The sequence below is a fragment of the Prionailurus bengalensis genome, chromosome A2, assembly GCF_016509475.1.
Source record: "Prionailurus bengalensis isolate Pbe53 chromosome A2, Fcat_Pben_1.1_paternal_pri, whole genome shotgun sequence".
NCBI classification, from domain to species: domain Eukaryota; kingdom Metazoa; phylum Chordata; class Mammalia; order Carnivora; family Felidae; genus Prionailurus; species Prionailurus bengalensis.
In genome coordinates, this window is record NC_057348.1 from 116,271,094 (window position 1) to 116,288,834 (window position 17,741).

At 42.4% G+C, this 17,741-nt stretch overlaps 1 protein-coding gene across 2 annotated transcripts in view; it reads right to left on the reverse strand.

The window, feature by feature from the left end:
• The window catches only part of GSDME (gasdermin E), a 65,386-nt gene extending 51,061 nt beyond the window's left edge, over positions 1 to 14,325 (reverse strand). The window contains exons 1-4 of one of the 2 annotated variants that reach the window (XM_043589104.1): positions 13,813 to 14,325; positions 8,336 to 8,554; positions 5,112 to 5,341; positions 2,696 to 2,888 (exon numbers count right to left, since the gene is read on the reverse strand). In XM_043589104.1, coding sequence (XP_043445039.1) covers positions 2,696 to 2,888; positions 5,112 to 5,322 — 404 coding nt within the window. In that variant the 5' untranslated portion in view covers positions 5,323 to 5,341; positions 8,336 to 8,554; positions 13,813 to 14,325. The remainder of the gene's footprint in view (positions 1 to 2,695; positions 2,889 to 5,111; positions 5,342 to 8,335; positions 8,555 to 13,812) is intronic. The other variant, XM_043589105.1, reaches the window with a different exon arrangement.
• Between the last annotated feature and the right edge of the window lie 3,416 nt (positions 14,326 to 17,741).

A 17,741-nucleotide genomic window follows, 5' to 3' on the forward strand; every position in this document is an offset into this window, starting at 1 on the left:
GGGAGCCAAGAATATACGATGGAGAAAGAACAGTCTCTTCAATAAATGGTGTGGGGAAAACTGGACAGTCACATGCAAAAGAATAAATCTGGACCACTATCTTACACCATACACAAAAATTAACTCAAGGGATGCCTGGGTGGCACAGTTGGTTGGGCATCCGACTTCAGTTCAGGTCACAATCTCACGGTTCTTGAGTTCGAGCCCCGCATCGGGCTCTATGCTGACAGCTCGGAGCCTGGAGCCTGCTTCAGATTCTGTGTCTCCCTCTCTCTGTGCCCCTCCCCCACTCACACTCTGTCTCACTGTCTCTCTCAAAAATAAAGATTAAAAAAAATTTTTTTTAATTAACTGAAATGGGTTAAAGATTTGAATGTTACACCTGAAACCATAAAAGTCCTAGAAGAAAACATAGGTGGTAAGTTCCCTGGCATTGGTCTTGGCGATGACTTTTTGAATCTGACACCAAAAGCAAAAGCAACAAACATAAAAATAAACAAGTGGGACTACATCTAAACTAAAAATCTTCTGCACAGCAAAGGAAACCATCACCAAAATGAAAAAGCAACCTACTGAATGGGAAAAAATATTTGCAAATCACATACCTGATACAGGGTTAATATATAAAATAAAGAGCTCATACAATTCAATAGCAAAAAAGAAATCCAATTTTTTAAATGGGCAGATCTGAATAGATATTTTTCCAAAGAAGACCTACTGATAGCCAATGGCCACACGAAAAGATGCTTGTCACCACTAATTATCAAGGAACTGCAAATCAAACCACAATGAGATATCACCTCCCACCTGTTAGAATAGCTAATATCAAAAAGGCAAGAAATAACAAGAGTTGGAGGGGATGTGGAGAAATGGGAACCTTGGCTCTGTTGGTGGAGTCATGAACTGGTGCCACCACTATGAAAAACAGTATGAAGGTCCCTCAAAAATTTTAAATAGAACTACCATATAATCCAGAAATTTCACTTGTGGGTATTTATGTAAAGTATTTAAACAATCTGCACTCCATGTTCACTGCAGCATTATTTACAACAGCCAAGATATAGAAACAATCTAAGTGTCCATATATGGATGAATAGATAAGAAAATAGGGCGTATATGTTATATTGTGATTTATAGTAAGAAATATATAGTCTTTAAACTTGGTCTTTAATCCAGTTTCTGGCATAGAGCTCCTAAAACCCTTGGAATTTCCTGTGGTAAGAGGGATAGAAGTGGCTTTTGGAAAGCCCTTAGTTAACCTAAAGATGGGGTCTGGTTACCTGGGGAGCCAACAGTGTAATTACAAGATTTTAACTTTCAGTACCCCCACCCCAATCTCTAGCGTGGGGAGAGGGGCTGAAGGTTGAATCAGTCATCACAGGCTGATGATGATTTAATCAATCATGCCTATGTAATAAAGCCTCCCTAAAAACCCAGACAGCATTCAGAGAGTTTCCAGATTAGTGAACATGTGAAGATTTGGAAAGAGTGGTGACCTGGAGAGAGCATGGAGGCTCCACGCCCTTTTCTCCCACCCAACCCTATGCATCCCTTCTACCTGGCTGTTCCTAAGTTATATCCTTTTATAATAAACCAGTGACCTAGTATGTAAAATGTTACCAAGTTCTGTTAGCTTCTCTAACAAATTAATTGAACTCAAGAAAGGAATCATAGGAATCTGGTTTTTAGCCAGTTGGCCAGAAGTACAGGTAATAACTTAGACGTGTAAATGGCATCTAAAGTCCAAGGAGGAGGTCACGGGAACCTCCAATCTGTAGCCAGGTGGTCAGAAGCATAACTAACAGCCTGGGCTTGCTGCTGGCATCTGATACAGAGTAAGGGTTGAAGGCAGTCTTTTAGGACTGAATCTTTCACCTGTGAATCTGATACTATCTTTAAGTAGATAGTGTCAGCATTGAGTTGAATTCTCAGACACTGTTGGAATCGGTGAGGAACCTAACTTAATACATATACAATGGAATATTATTCAGCCACATATAAGAAGGAAATCTTGCCATCTGCAACAACACGGATGGACCTTGAAGGCATTACGCTAAGTGAACTAAGTCAGACAAAGACAAATACAGCATGATCTCACTTATATATGGAATCACAACAAATGAGCTCATACATATACAGACTATATTAGTGATTACTGGAGGTAGAGGGTGAGGGGTAGGTAAAGTGGGTAAAGAAGATCAAAAGGTACAAACCTGCAGTTATGAAATAAATAAGTCATCGGGATGTAACTTACAGTACAAGGACTATAGTGAATAATTCTGTATTGCCTGCTTGAAAGTTGCTAAGAGAATAAATTTGAAAATTTCTCATCACAGGAAAAATTGTATTTACAACTATGCATGGTGACAGGTATTACCTAGACTTACTGTGGTGATCATTTTGCAATATAGACAAATAGCAAATCATTAGGCTGTACACCTGAAACAATACAACGTTATATATTAATTATACCTTATTTAAAAAAAAATGGTGCTTTCCAGGTCTCACTACTCACACTAAAAGAAATTCCAGAGTAAAAGATAAGTTCTCGTCAAGTTTCAGCACGACAGGCATTCAATAATGTTTGCTTTGGGGCGAAGTTCCCATCGGTCACCCTTTTTACAAAGGTCCAAATGAATGACCTTTAAATGGGACACATGTCAAAATCCAAAATGCCAAACAGAATTCTCATTACCTGTGAGTGGAATCTCTCATGAGCTGCTGCAAATCCACCTCCTGCTTCCTCAGGGTTCCAAATGAAGACTGCCTTTCCACAAGGCCTTTGCCTCCAATACTCAGCTTGACCTTCCCTAGTGCCGTCTCGATGGACCCACTCAGCTGGTTTTGAAACTTGCCCTCATATTTCACAAAGTCCGACTCCACAACCGCTGGAGTGAATGAGACATGCAAAGGAGTCTGATGATAATACGGCCACCTCTCTGCCTTAGGTCACCTACCTTTCCAGTCCTGTGGAAATCCATGAGAAACATGAAGTTTGCATTCAAACTGGAAGTCTGGCAGCCATGCTGTGTATGTGAAAAGGAAAATGGAGCCAGTACGATGTGAACTGGTGGCCAGCGTTTCTACCAGGTGCTTTTTTTGTTTGTTTGTTTTTTGTTTTTGGATTTCAATTCCAATATATACGTATATAGATAGGTGCACAAAAAGTATCTAAAGAGTTTAACAAATAATGTTGAAGCAAGCATCCAGGGGTGCCTGGCTGGCTCAGTCAAAAGAGCATGCGACTCTTGATCTCAGGGTTGTGTTTTAGCCCCACATTGGGCATAGAGATTACTTAAAAAATAAATAAAATTTCAAGCAAGCATCCATTTAAACACTATCCAGATTATAAAATAGAATATTTTAAATGTGCACTTTTCCAGGGTAAAGACTATAAAGGGACTTCATGAGGTTGATACCTAAGCAGAGTGAAAACAGCAGCCTCCGCTCACAACAGAGAGGTCTGCCTTATGTGATATCTAGCAGGTCAGCCAAGTAGACCCTGGGCATCTTCCCTTCCCTTCCCACCCATCTTAGAGAACATTCCCTGGGCCTTCATTACCATCTCTATGAAAAAAATTCCCCTCCCCACACTTACCTGTTTATACTGACCTCTACCCAGCCATTTAATTCCTTATCATACCTTATCTCTATTCCTGATAAAGTCAGTTGTCATGCCTGCCCTCCCTCCCTCACTCCAACACCATCCTGGAACACACAAGCTCCAGATTCTCTACCCTTACTTTCCGGCTTCCCAGACTTAGGAAGATGCCACCACCCACCAAGTGTCCCAGCTTCCATCAAGTCCTCCATGAATTACTATCTCATCTGGTCACATCCAGATGGCTATCCCATTGCCTTCAAGCTCTACCCTTCTTTTCTGGACACTAAAGATAAACATCTGATGATTTCATCTCTGAATTGCCAGCCTCATGTCTCCAGATTTCTAGTGTTCTCATCTCTAATCCAACCAAATACCACCATAAAAATAGTCTCAGTCACTGTCATTTGGTATGGCTACACTTAGAGGCTCTTTAGAACTTCACACTGGGCTTTTTTCATTTCTCTGCCCCAAGGATCACCTGGGCTCCTTATACTTATACTCTTATACTTCATAAGGCATTCCAATCTTCCTGAAGTCTGAAAGCCTTCTTTCTAACCACTCACTGCCCCCAACACCTGTATTTCTTTCACTCCAGTCAAGAAAGCCTGTTCCTCAACAAAGGTTAATGAGAATTAATCACCCATCATTATCTTTGCAATTTACAAAACAGAGAATCATCTCCCTCACCACTACCAAAAATAAGAAGACTGTGAAAATGCCCTCAATTCAAAGGCTTTTCCTATTTTATTTGTATCCTATGGAATACAAACACTTTGGGAAATTCTTAGGGGAGCAGCATAGAACAGTTGTTAAGAGCTCAAGATTGTAATCACTATTCTAATATTCCTAGCTAGAAGAACTGGCTAAAATTCATCTCCCTGAGCCTCAGTTTTCTCATATCTAATTTGGAGATAATGCCTTCCTGATGAATTCTGTTACAAGTTGATGTACCTAAATCACATAATGCAGAGCCTGGCACATAGCAAATACTCAATGTATCTACTGGATTTAGGCCAGAACAATGTCATTTTCTGATAAATGGAAGTCTTAGGTTATACAAAGAGCTACACAGAAATTCTACCACTTTATCTCCCCTCTTCTCCAGCTATTTCTGGACCAGCTTGAGAGCCTATCCTGGTCTCCCCAGAAAGCTTCATTATGTGAGTAATAAAACTTTTCACACCCTCCCATTGGATATGTAGGATCTGAATCAACCTATTCATGCTCAGTGGCCACAACACCTACGGTGGGCCTTAATTTTACATGTCTTAATTTTACATCACAAACTTCAATATTATTTTTTAAAACTTAAGCTATAACTTTTCATGTCTGCCCTGTAGAATTTTGTTCATTTAAAGAAAGGGTATATCTCTAAGAACAGTATGCAAAGAAACAGGAGAATTCATTATAAGATGTCACCTTACAATCACTCAAGACAGCATGTAACCTAGAAGATGAATCATCATCTTTCTGGAACTAACTGCAGCATATACCCAAAGGAACCTACCTGGACTCCGAAACTGGTCTCCTGTAAGCACATCTCCAAGGGTGACAGATAAAAACTGGTATTTGGGTCTCTGCCAGCACCAGAGTCTCTTTTTTTTGGTCACCAGACCTAGAAGCTGTAATTTATCAGAGTCATTCAAGGTTGATACTGGAATCAGGTCACCTCCAGAATCAACTTCTTTAAGAAAATTCCTTGTTGCTTTGGCAAACATGATGAGAGCCCCAAATTACCTGGAAAAAAAAAAGTTACCCTCAAATTAAATAGGAAGTTATTATCTCACCTATTTTTTTTTCTAAAATTGCCTTATTTCTCCCTAGTGTCAATCCTATCTCCTCCCTACAAAACTAGTGTGAGTTCAGTTGATGACAAAAAATTAAATTGAATACTGAAAGAGAACAGGTGTGTAAGTGAAGATAGGCTAGGTTGTGCTTCAGAAAAAAATAAGTTCCAAATATTAGTGGCTTATAACAAGAAAGGTTTATCTATGGGCCATGCTACACTTCCAACACAGGAGGACAAGAAAACTTTTGCCATTGTAGTCATTGAAGGGTCCAGACTAAAGGGGAAGCCTCCTTCTTGAATACTGTCAATCATCACCCAACAGGAAAGAGTTCACACCAGCAATTACATGCTCTGGCCTCAAAGTGACACAGAACACGTTCACTCACAATTCATCAGAAGCAGTCATACGGGCTGAGCCAGCCACAATGGTCAGGAAATATATCTAGAAGGCAGACACATGGGAATATTTGTTGACCAACATACTGACAACCCTAATTTGTAAGATACAAAGGTAGGACCTCTTCTTTGAAGGGTTAATGTGCTTTTTCTCCACACTGTGTGATTTCCCCTATTCACAAATGGAAAGGAACTATTCCTTTTTAATTCAGAAATGAAGACCTCATCACTCTTCAGCTGTGGGGAAAAAGAAGAAACACCCTGGAAGATATAAAATACTGTATTCAGTAGAAGAAGTATAGACTATTCCATAAATGGTGTCAGAAGAATGGGCTTATCATCTGAAAAAAAATATACAGCCAGATTCCCAGCTCATGCCATACACAAGAGAAAATTCTCAATGGATTTGAGGGTTTTTGAGGAAAAATGAAACTATAGAAGTACTAGTTAAAAATACAAATATTTGTTCAATTGTAGGATGAGAAAGGCCTTTAGGAAGACAAACAGAAAACTGAGAAAATACTTACAATATTTATAAAAAAAAACAATTAGAATACTTATAAAAAATACTTGTAAAAAAATCTTTTACAAATTGTTTTTAAAACACTGTAATAGAAATATGGGCAAACGTTATTAACAACTCACAATATATAAATTGAACCTAGTTATATACATATAGACTATATACACACACAAACACGAATATATATATGTGCATACACATAAATACACACACATGTAATTATTACTCAAAAAAAGCACAAGTGAAATAAGGTGGTTTTTTTTTAATTATCCATGCTCAAAGATTAAATTATCCAATGGATAAGAAATGTGGTTTATTTGTATTTGTACCCTTGTGTCTGGCAGTCACACAGATAGAAAATCACAGAGTTTGAGAGCTGGGATTAGTCTTAGACATTAACTAGTTGAACCTGCTTGCTTTAACATGAACCTCCTCTAGGACATCAGAAAATGTTTGCCTTACTTATCACTCGCCCTTCTCTCAAGTGCCTTTTCTCTGATTATTGTTTGGCTCCCTATGTTCTTGTGTATTAACAGTAAGAATAAACATTTAAGGAAAGTGTTCTAAAACATAAAAAGTTACTTTTTGATAAACAGTGAACAGCAAGGAAGGAAAAGTCCCTATGCTCAGACTCTCATCTGTAATTCATTCTCACTATATTAAATTGCTTGCTTGTGCTGAACACTTATTCACTTATTGAAACATTTCCTGAATCATTCACTAATTGTCCTTAAGTGCCTACTACACACAGGTACTTGCGTTAAGCACTTAGGATACTGATATAAAAAGTAATCTATCTCTACACAGATGGCCAACAGACACATGAAAAGATGCTCAACAGCACTAATTACTAGGAAAATGCAAATCAAACTATAATAAGATATCACTTCACACCACTCAGAATGGCTAGAATCAAAAAGACAAGAAGTAATAAGTGATAGTGAGGATGTGGAGAAAAAGGAACCCTCATGCACTCTTGGTGGGAATGTAAATTGGTGCAGCTGCTATGGAAAACAATATGCAGCTCCCTCAAAATATTAAAAATAGAAACACCATATGATCCAGTAATCCCACTACTGGAATTTACTCAAAACAAAAATGCTAATTTGAAAAGATATATGCACCCTATGTTTACTGCAGCATTTACAACAGCCAAGATATGGAAGCAACCCAAGTGTCCCCTGACAGACAAATGAATAAATAAGATGTGGTGTGTGTGTGTGATGGAATAATACTCAGCCATAAAAAAGAATGAGATCGTGCCATTTGCAACAACATGAAGGGACCTAGAGGGTATTAGGTTCAGTAAATCAAAGGCAAATAACCAGAGGATTTCACTTATATGTGGAATCAAATAAACAAACAAAAGCAGAAACAGAGCCATAACACAGAGAACAAACTGATGGTTGCCAGAGGGGTGGGGTAGGGAGATGGGTGAAGGGGAGTGGAAGCTACAGGCTTCCAGCTATAGAATAAGTCACAGGGATGAAAGGTACAGCAAAAGGAATATAGTCAATGGTATTGCAAAAGCCTTGTATAGTGGCAGGCAGTAGCTACAGTTGTGGTGTGCATAAGTTAGAGTTGTCAAATCATATACTATACATCTGAAACTAATATAACAGTGGGTGTCAACTATACTTCAATAAATATATAAAGTAATCTCTCTCCTTGATGAGCTACTAGTTTGGTGGCCAGATAGAAACATAAACAGCTAGGGTTTATGCTAGATATTGACATCGTCATAAGAAATGAACCAAGAAAAGGGTTCTAAATCCAACTGGAGAGAAGCATATGGTCAGAGAAGTCCTCCTGAAGTACACAGGATCCAACTGCATTTTGTGGACTAAGTAGAAACAGGCAGAGGATCAGCAATTATAAAAGCCTGGCATTTGCAGGAGGTGGTGGAAGGGGTGGGGAAGATCGTGCATGGCAAGATTTGTGACTGACAAGCTCATCATGGTCCACGAGACATCATTTTGTGTAAGTATACCCATCACCACTTGCTTGACAGATACAGAATTACCTTTCAAGCTCTGGGATTGGTTTTCTCATTGGAGTGCACAGTTCTAGAGCAGAGAAGGGCAAAGGACAGGGATGAGGAAGCCTTGGTCCAGGCCATGCAAGCCGTGCCTCCCTTGCTGGGGGCCAGAGCAGCAGGAGCCATCAGAGGGGTTGTACAGGGAGCAACGCAATCAAGAGTGGACCGTTAGCAAGATCTTCTGGAAGCAAAACAGGAAACCAGCTGGGAGGGAACAAGATTAGAGATGGACGTCAAATGGTTATACTGAACTATGTCATCAGTGTAAGGATAGAAAAGATGCTGATTTGGTGGTTTCCCCTGAACTCTGGTTGGATGTGAGGGTGGTATGGAAAGGGACTCCAAAGGATGGTCTCCAGGTATGTCAGGTGTGGGTTGGCCAAGGAGATAGAGATGCCAGGTACCAAGAAAGGAAATTCAGGAGGAAGCAGATTGGTGGGGGACATACCTGCTGAAAGTGGATCCAGGGTAGCGTGCAAGATTTATTTTGCCGAATGTATGGAAAGAGCCTTTAACAAAATAAGGTCTCTCCAATGATCTGTGGGAATTCATCCTGCTTGTCCAAGAGCAGAGCCACCGCAGAATCTGCCTCAGTATATACACCATTGGTATCTGCATCTCTAGTTTTATAATTTCTATTCTTTTCTGGTATAACATGAAAGGGAGTTCACTAACTTCCCTTCAGGTCAAACAGGTTTCTGAAAAAGCCAAATCAGACTTGCCATTAAAAAACATAACTTGGGGCGCCTGGGTGGCTCAGTCAGTTACGTGTCCAACTCTTGGTTTTGGCTCATGGTTCATGTGTTCAAGCCCCGCATCAGACTCTGCACTGACAGGCCAGAGCCTGTTTCAGATTCTCTCTCTCTCTGCCCCTCCCCTACTCGCTCACTCTCAAAATAAATTTAAAAAAAAAAAAAAAGGAAAACAAATATATACATAACATAATAAAATCCATCTGTTGTGGATGACAAAGCTGTTGTAATGACACTAATCCTCCCCAGAGGAATTAGAGGCTAAAGAAAAGGAACTCCTGAATTATTTTGTTTCCATCCACCATCAAACACAGTTAATTTTCCTTCTTGACAGAGTAGTGTGCTTTAGGAAAAGCTAATGCAGGTGGCTATTGCTTTATAGGTTTTTATTAGAATCAGGCTAATTCAATCAAGAAAATCCATATATTCTTGCGAAGTTAAAGCTAGAGGTGTCTTTTTATTATGTTTAAATGCATAATATATTACATGGCTCAAATATCTAAATTGTGTAAAAAAAAAAAAATACACTGTGAAATCTCATTTGTCCCCAGATTCCATCTACCCTTTCAAGGCTCTTCCCTGCAGGTATATTACCACAGTATTTCTTTATACAAATACAAGTTCAAAGAAGTCTGCACACTGTTCTGCAGACATCTTATTTTTTTTTTATCGTGTAACAAGATGTGCTGGAAATCTTCCCATGTTAGTACCTTCAACCTTGCAGCTGAATACTCCATCATGTGGCTGTACCACTGTTTGTCTTGTAGGGCTGATCATGTAGGTTATGTCTACGTTTTTTAGCATAAGAATACCACACTAAATACTCTTGGACATGTCTTCTTCATACATGGGTAGGAGAATCCAAAGGAAGATTCCTACAAGAGGGATTGCTAGACGTATGGGTAAATACATCTATAATTTTAGGGGCTGTACCATTTTGCAGTCTCACCAGTAAGGTATCAAAGTCTCAGCAGTAGTTCTCAAACTTTTATATTTTTGTCAGTATCATAGGTGAGAAACAGTATATCTCAGTATAGTCTTAGGATATGTTATTCTAATATGAATTTAATCAAGCATCTTTTGTTTAAAGGATTTTTGTATTTCCTTTTCTTAACCATTTGTGTCCTTGGTCCATTTTCTATTTTTTTTTCTTTATTCCTAGGAGTTTTTTATATAATAGGCCAGCTAAAACACAGGATAGAAATTTAATACAGTCGAGTTTATCATGTGGCAGTGGAAACAATAAGCTGCCATACCATTCTCAAATATCTAAAGTAACGGTCTAGCCAGGAAAGATTAAATACTATGCCTGGAAGCCAACTGACAGATCTAGAACCCACATTGCCTGACAGACAAGCACAATAGGGTCTCAATTCAACATTAGTCAGAATTCAGATTCAAATTTCCAGTGTGCTCCAATCTCAAAGGAGACAAAAATGGCCTCATGAGAGATCTAGCTTAAATTGCTCAAGGCCTAAAAACCCATTGCATTTCACAGCTGTACCCCAGGTCGTGGCTCTCACAAAAGGCCTTAAAAATTCCACTAGCTATGGGACACCTGGGTGGCTCAATCAGTGAAGCATCTGACTCTTGATTTCAGCTCAGGTCATGATATCATGGTTCGTGAGTTTGAGCCCCACGTTAGGCTCTGCACTGGCAGCCAGGAGCCTGCTTGGGAGTGTCTGTCTGTCTGTCTCTCTCTCTCTCTCAAAATAAATAAACATTTAAAAGAAAAAAAGAATTTCACTAGCTGGGTGGGGGGATGGGTTAAATAGGTGATGGGGACTAAGGAATGCACTTGTGAGGAGTACGGGGTATTGCATAGAAGTGTTAAATTGCTAAATTGTACACCTGAAACTAATATTACGTTGTACGTTAACTGGAATTTCAATAAAGACTTAAAAAAAAAAAAAAGAAATTCCATTAGCAAAAGGTCCTTACTCACCCAGCTCAAAACAATTAGAACTCAGAAAGCAAAAGCAAATGTGGTAAGGATACGGAAGTTTGAATCAGACTCCTGGACAACAGATTTTGAAAGAAGAGACTATGAAACCAAGACAATACCAAATCAGAAAAGCACCCGGCCAACTGGGGCCACTGGCTCCTGGGAGCAAAGGAAAAATAGGCGCCAAGGTCATGATGGCCTGAGATTAGAACACACATAATTAGCATCCATTCATAATGGTTCCAAGTGACAGAATGATCAAATCTTCGAGTTGGAAAGGACCCAGTTCTTCTTCATGCTCAGTTAAGGATGCTTCTTTGGAGCAGCTCTGGCTGATTAGTTTTGAGGAAGTTCTGAGTAGTCCTGAGGAAGAAACCTCAACATCAAAATACACTAGATAAAGAGAGGAGCTGTAGAGTACCTGTGCTGTGCCAGCACTGGGCTAAATTCTCACTATATGCATTTCCTCATTGAATCTTCAAAACAACACCGAATAGGCATTGTGCAGAGATGGAAACTCAAGTTTGAAGATGTTAAGCAACTTGTCCATATCACGAAAGAGGGAAGAAAACAAAGAAAAAAAGTAGCCCTGGCACCGGGGAGCTGGCCTGGTCCTATCAGCCAGCCCTGGGGTGGCCAGGTGCAGGCCCGGCATGCTCCTGTTGAGCACGAACAGTGCCTCAGCACAGCAACATCAGGCAAGACCACTCTGGGTGACGTCATGATAAATTAGAACAAAAACAGGACCCCTCGTAATCTTGTGTGACCTCAAAATGCGAATACTGTCCAAACCACAAAAATGACCAAACAGCCGCCACCGCTACCACCACCAGTTGTGGCTAACGAATGACGGCTGCTTCTTGGCCAACCACAGCTCTAGCCTCACTGCAGCCTTCTTTCATTTTAGACAAGATCTGTGAAGATACTCCATAGAATTCTCCCTCTTCCTGACAGCATCCAATCCAGAGCTCAGTCCTGTTTCCTTAAACTCTCCCCCAAACCACCTACAAGCCTGAATGCTAGAACTCCTTTCTAACACCCACTTACTGAGACGCCCCAGGGTTCCCTGAGCTGCGAGGATGCCCTCGCTGCAACAAGCAACAAACCCAACTCTTTCAAATCTAAGTGTATTCCTGGAGATCTGTGGAGGACTCTGCATGTCACACAGAGAATCAGTGCAAAGCCAAGATTCCAGTGGTGGTCCAGCTGCCTCCCAAGCCTGAGCCATCGACCACCGTGCTTTGCTGATTTCCTCAGCTCTTTTGATAGGATTAATTTTCTAAAATATGAGTAAGATTCATTTTATAACATAAGAAAGTGTGCTCAAAAGGGTAGACTACAGTTACAGTGGAAGTGAAAATCACAGTTATGGGACACGCTATTTCCTCACTATCCAGGGAAACGAGACATTGCTGTACATGTCTCATAGTTAACAACTTCAGCACATTTTGAATTATTTTTAGTTTTCTAAATAACAGAGTAAAATTTAGTCTATTAAAAGAGGTGTCATCTTTTTATATTCTCCCAGCTCACAGCCCAGGACCTGAGCTCATTTTATAAAAAGCCAAATTAAAGACAAGGTACTCTATCGCTTCTTTCTAAAATAAAAAGCAGTATGTGAAAGAAAAAAAAACACACACACAAATGATGGTCACAGGACAGGCGTGAGTTTGAAAAAGGAGTGAGGGTGAGACAGAAAAGGCTTTTGGGAAGTGGAGTGGGTAACAGAAGAGACAGGGCTTAAGAACAGAGAAGAACTCTCTGGTCCCCTTGAGGGTTCAAAGAGAACAAAAAGAAAAACACTGCTGGAAAATGCCAAACTTCCTCTTAAAGCAGGCGGTCTATGGGACAGCAGCTGGGAGCCTGGGCCATATTTCTCAGATCGAGTCTCTAATTGCCTGGGCTCCACTTCTCACAGATGTTTTCCTTAATAGGAAGAGCTCATTGGTGGTTGATTGTGACAATGATCAATTTACACTACATGTATTCAGCTGCTTCTCTGACCTCACAGCACCTCTTTCATTCCACTCTAATTCTCTGTCTGTGTCTTGAGGGCTGCGACCCCAAGACCTCCATCCCTCTCCCCATCCTGTAGAACAGAGCCACCCCTCATGAGTGGTGTTTCAAAACACTCTACAACAAACGCCTTTGTAGGAGCCCCCCCCCCCCCCTCCTCGTTGCCTCTCAGGTGCAGATGTGAAGTGGGCGCCCAGGGGATCCGCACCTCGAGGCCTAGGGAAGCCACGCGGGCAGCTGTGAATGAGGTCATCCCATCCCCCGCCTAGGAGATTCAGGGGGGCTTGGCCTTCTCTCCAAGCTTGGGGCCCAATTTCAGGCAGACAGGGAATCGTTCAAGCCCAGACACTCAACTCGTGTGCTCCGGCCTTCCTTTCCCGCACACACGCCCCGCAAGCCAGGAAAGCCTTTGCACATCCAGGGGGAAACGGGAGGACAAAGGATGAAGGAGTGGAGAGGGATGGTGAACGGGGTGGGGACGTTGGGACACAAGGTACCAGTCCTCGCAACAGCCCGGGAAGAAAGAGGCAGCGGGGAAGTGGGGGGGAGAGGCCCGGGAATGGGGGGAGAGTGGAACGCAGTGCGTCCCGATGGCCAGTCGCCGGGCAGCCGACCGACTGGTCTCCCTCAGGAATGGAGCAACAGCGGGGAGGAGTGTCCCCGATAGACAGGAGCCGCGGACCCGGCTCCCCGGGGCCGAACGCCCGCCAGGGCGAGAGCCGGAGCGGAGCCCGCGCCGCCGCACTCACCTGCCGGCTTCGCCCGATCCCCGCAGCCGCTCACGCAGCGCCCCGAGCCTGCCCGGGCGAATTAGCCAAGCGGGGCGGGCTGGGGGCGGGGGCTCGGCGGGAGGGGGCGGGCCGCTGGGACCTTTGCTCCGCAGCTTCTCCTGCGCCAGCTAGACGGGACCGGGGAAACTGGGCCGAGGGAGGCCGGGACGGGCCGGGGCGGGGCGGGTGCAACCGGGGCGGGGCGAGGACGGCGGGCGGTGTCCCGAGACCGGCCCAAGGCCCAGAGCCGGCCGGTTCCCTCTCTTTGGGTGACTACGCTCTGGCGGGTCGCTGACGCCCCGGGGCTCGTCTTTGGCAGGAGTCCCCGCCAGGTCTTAGCGATCCGAGGCCTGGGGCGCACCAGAGCAGTGTGCTCGGCTTTCCTCCCCGAGGCCTCGTCGCCCGCCCTCGGTCCGGAGGGGTTTGAAGTCTGCCGGGCCTCGCCACCAACAGTGGGGTGCGGACTGGCACCGCGGCTTCACCGTTCCACTCGGCAAATCTGAGGCTGCTGTACCCTGTGGGGAGCCCCTGGTGTCCGCGCCTGGGAGTGTCCAGCTTTGTGTGGTGTGACCGTGCCCACGCTGGGTCCTGACGTTACTGGGAATTCATGCACCTAGATTCAAGGCTGCTTGAGGGCGGAGCCCAGCATCCCTCCCTAGGTGCTCAGTGACCAAGGGAATCTGAGCATAGTTGGTGCTCAAAAATTGTTTGCAGACTGTCTGACTTAAACATTATATCCCTTCAGTCAGTATTTACAGATCATCTTTTCTGAGCAGTACTCTGCCAGGCTGAGAACAATGAATGAGAACAAAATTTCGTACTCGGAGAACTTGCATTCGGGAATGTTGAGTTTTGTTGCTGCCTTCCACAGGCCTGGGAAAGAGGCAGGGTTTTCCCTGGGGCCCCCATATGTTCTAAGCATATCCCTAGACTGCAGTTACCCCACCTCCTTGTACTTATCTCAGCAAAGCCCTCCTGACTCTTCAAATCAAAAGTACGGGCAGTTTATCAGTTTAGAGGAACACTCCCTAGTTCCTTGCCTGCTTTATTTTTTATTTTTTTATTTTTTTAACGTTTATTTATTTTTTTGAGACAGAGAGAGACAGAGCATGAACGGGGGAGGGGCAGAGAGAGAGGGAGACACAGAATCGGAAGCAGGCTCCAGGCTCTGAGCCATCAGCCCAGAGCCCGATAGGGGGCTCGAACTCACAGACTGCGAGATCGTGACCTGAGCTGAAGTCGGATGCTTAACCGACTGAGCCACCCAGGCGCCCCACTTTTTTTTAAATCTTTTTAAGTTTATTTATTTATGAGAGAGCGAGAGAACGAGTGGGGGAGGGGCAGAGAGAGAGGGAGACACAGGCTCCAAGCTCTGAGCTGTCACCACAGGGCGGGACAGGGCCTGAGCTGAAGTCAAAGGCTTCACCAACTGAGCCACCTAGGCGCCCCATCTGCTTTATCTTTCTCCTTTGCACTGGTCACCATCTGATAGGCAATATACATCCTACTTATTTCATGTACTATCTTTCTCTTCCTTAGAATGTCAGTTCTCTGAGGCTACAGACTTTTGTCTGTTTTGCTCACTATGCCCTGCACCTAGCACACACCTGATGCATAGTAGGTAGTCAGTATTTGTTAAATTAATTAACACATCCTTTTGTTTGTTTTTCCAACTAGACTACGGGGTCATACCCATCCGTGAGGTGCCTGGCACAAGATAGGTGCACCATTAATGATGGTTGAATGAATGAGTGAATAGAAATGGTTGAGACAGATGATCCTGTCTTGCCAAACTAATAGGTATGGGAAGAAAAAAAGAATCACTGTGGGGGCCCTGCTGACAGACTTGTCATCCATGTTATTGCTTCTCTGTGTTCATAACATTATATGGTGGTGACTCTGGCTTGTTATCACACCTAGGCCCTTCACCTTAAGAGTATCCTTATAAACAGCATGTTCATGAAGTCCCCACAGAGTGCCAGCCCCTTCTAGATAGGTTACCACTTATAACTGAGAGTGCATGAGCTTTCTGTTGCATCAGTTTCTTAGGGGCTTCAAATTATTTCACTCCTGTTCATTGCCTTTCAGTTATAATGCATGAGGCCTATAATAATATTAGCTGCTAACATTTACGTGATGCTCTCTAGGGGCACCTGGGTGGCTCAGTCAGTTAAGCAGCTGACTTCTGCTCAGGCCATGATCTCATGGTTTGTGAATTCGAGTCCCGTGTCGGGCTCTGTGCTGACAGCTCAGAGCCTGCGACTTGCTTCGGATTTTGTGTCTCCTTCTTTTTCTCCCTGCCCCTCCCCTGCTTGCTCTCTCTCTCTCTCGCTCTCTCTCTCTCTCTCTCTTTCTCTCTCTCTCTCTGTGTGTGTCTCTCTCTAAGAAATGAACATTAAACAAAATTTAAAAAGCATTTATATGGCGCTCTCTAGTTACTATCACAAAGCATGGTTCTGAGTTCATTGTATGCATTGACTAACTCATCTAATCCTCACAGCAATTGGTTGGGAATCCAAGTTACAAATGAGATCACTGAGGCACTAGCCAGGAAGCTCACCTAGCTGAGAAGAAACAGAGCCAAGATTTACATCCAGATCATTTAATACCATCTGAGTTTCTTTTTGTAATTCAGATATACCTGACATATAACATTGTGTCTATTTAAGGTATACAATATGTTGATTTGACATACTTTTACATTGATAAAACTCATTAATGGGGTGTATTGTATACAGGAACATATTAATGAAAACATATGGTATCTGTCTTCCTCTGACTGACTTATTTCACTTAGCGCAATACCTTCCAGTTCCATCCACGTTGCTGCAAATGGCCAGATTTCATTGTTTCTTATTGCCAAGTAGTATTCCATTGTATATAGAAACCACATGTGATCTTGAGAAATTTAACAGAAGACCATGAGGGAGGGGAAGGGGAAGGAAAAAAAAGTTACAGAGAGGTAGGGAAGCAAACCATAAGAGACTCTTGGATACTGAGAACAAACTGAGGGTTGATGGGGAGTGGGGGAGAGGGGAAAGTGGGTGATGGGCATTGAGGAGGGCACCTGTTGGGATGAGCACTGGCTGTTGTATGGAAACCATTTTGTCAATAAATTACATTAAAATAAATAAATAAATAAATAAATAAATAAATAAATGAATAAATAAACAAACATATTAATGAGCTAGGTCTGCATGGCTGCCATAACTATTTCTAGTTCTTTGGGAGCCACTTTTGGAGAAACCTGGACTCTCTTAGATCAATAGTCACTATGGAAGAGAAAGAACACACACAGGCTTTGGATCAGACAGATCTGGGTGAAACCTAGCCTACTACTTACCAACTGAGTGACCTTAGGCAAATTTTCAACTTCCTGTTTAAAAAATTATTTACAGTATTGTCATGAGATTAAAAGAGAAAATCTGTAAAAAGCACTCAGCACATAGGAATCCATCAATAAAAGTTAGTTTCCTTTTCTTTATTGATTACTTTCTAGTTAACGCCACTTTTAAATTGAGTCTAAAATTTTTGACCTATGTATAATTTTGTCTTTTACCATATTGACTGCTTCCCAGAGGAAAGCATAGCTACTAACATAAATTAACAAAAAAACTTGGCATACATTGACATGTATTTTTAAACCAATTTTCTCCCTGAATCCCAAAAGTGTTTTCACTGGAAACTGTAATACCAACGCATATTACCAATTACTGCTTTAAAATAAAAAGCTTTATGGAAGGTTGAATATGGCCCAGAATTAACAGCCTGTTTCTTTTAGGGTCTCAACCATCTCTTGTTCAATTGCAAGGTATAGATACAGACAGGAGAAAAGTGAAACTTACTTGGTGGCCGGCAAGTAACCAATCAAAATTATCAAAATTTGAAGTCTCAATGCAAATATTATT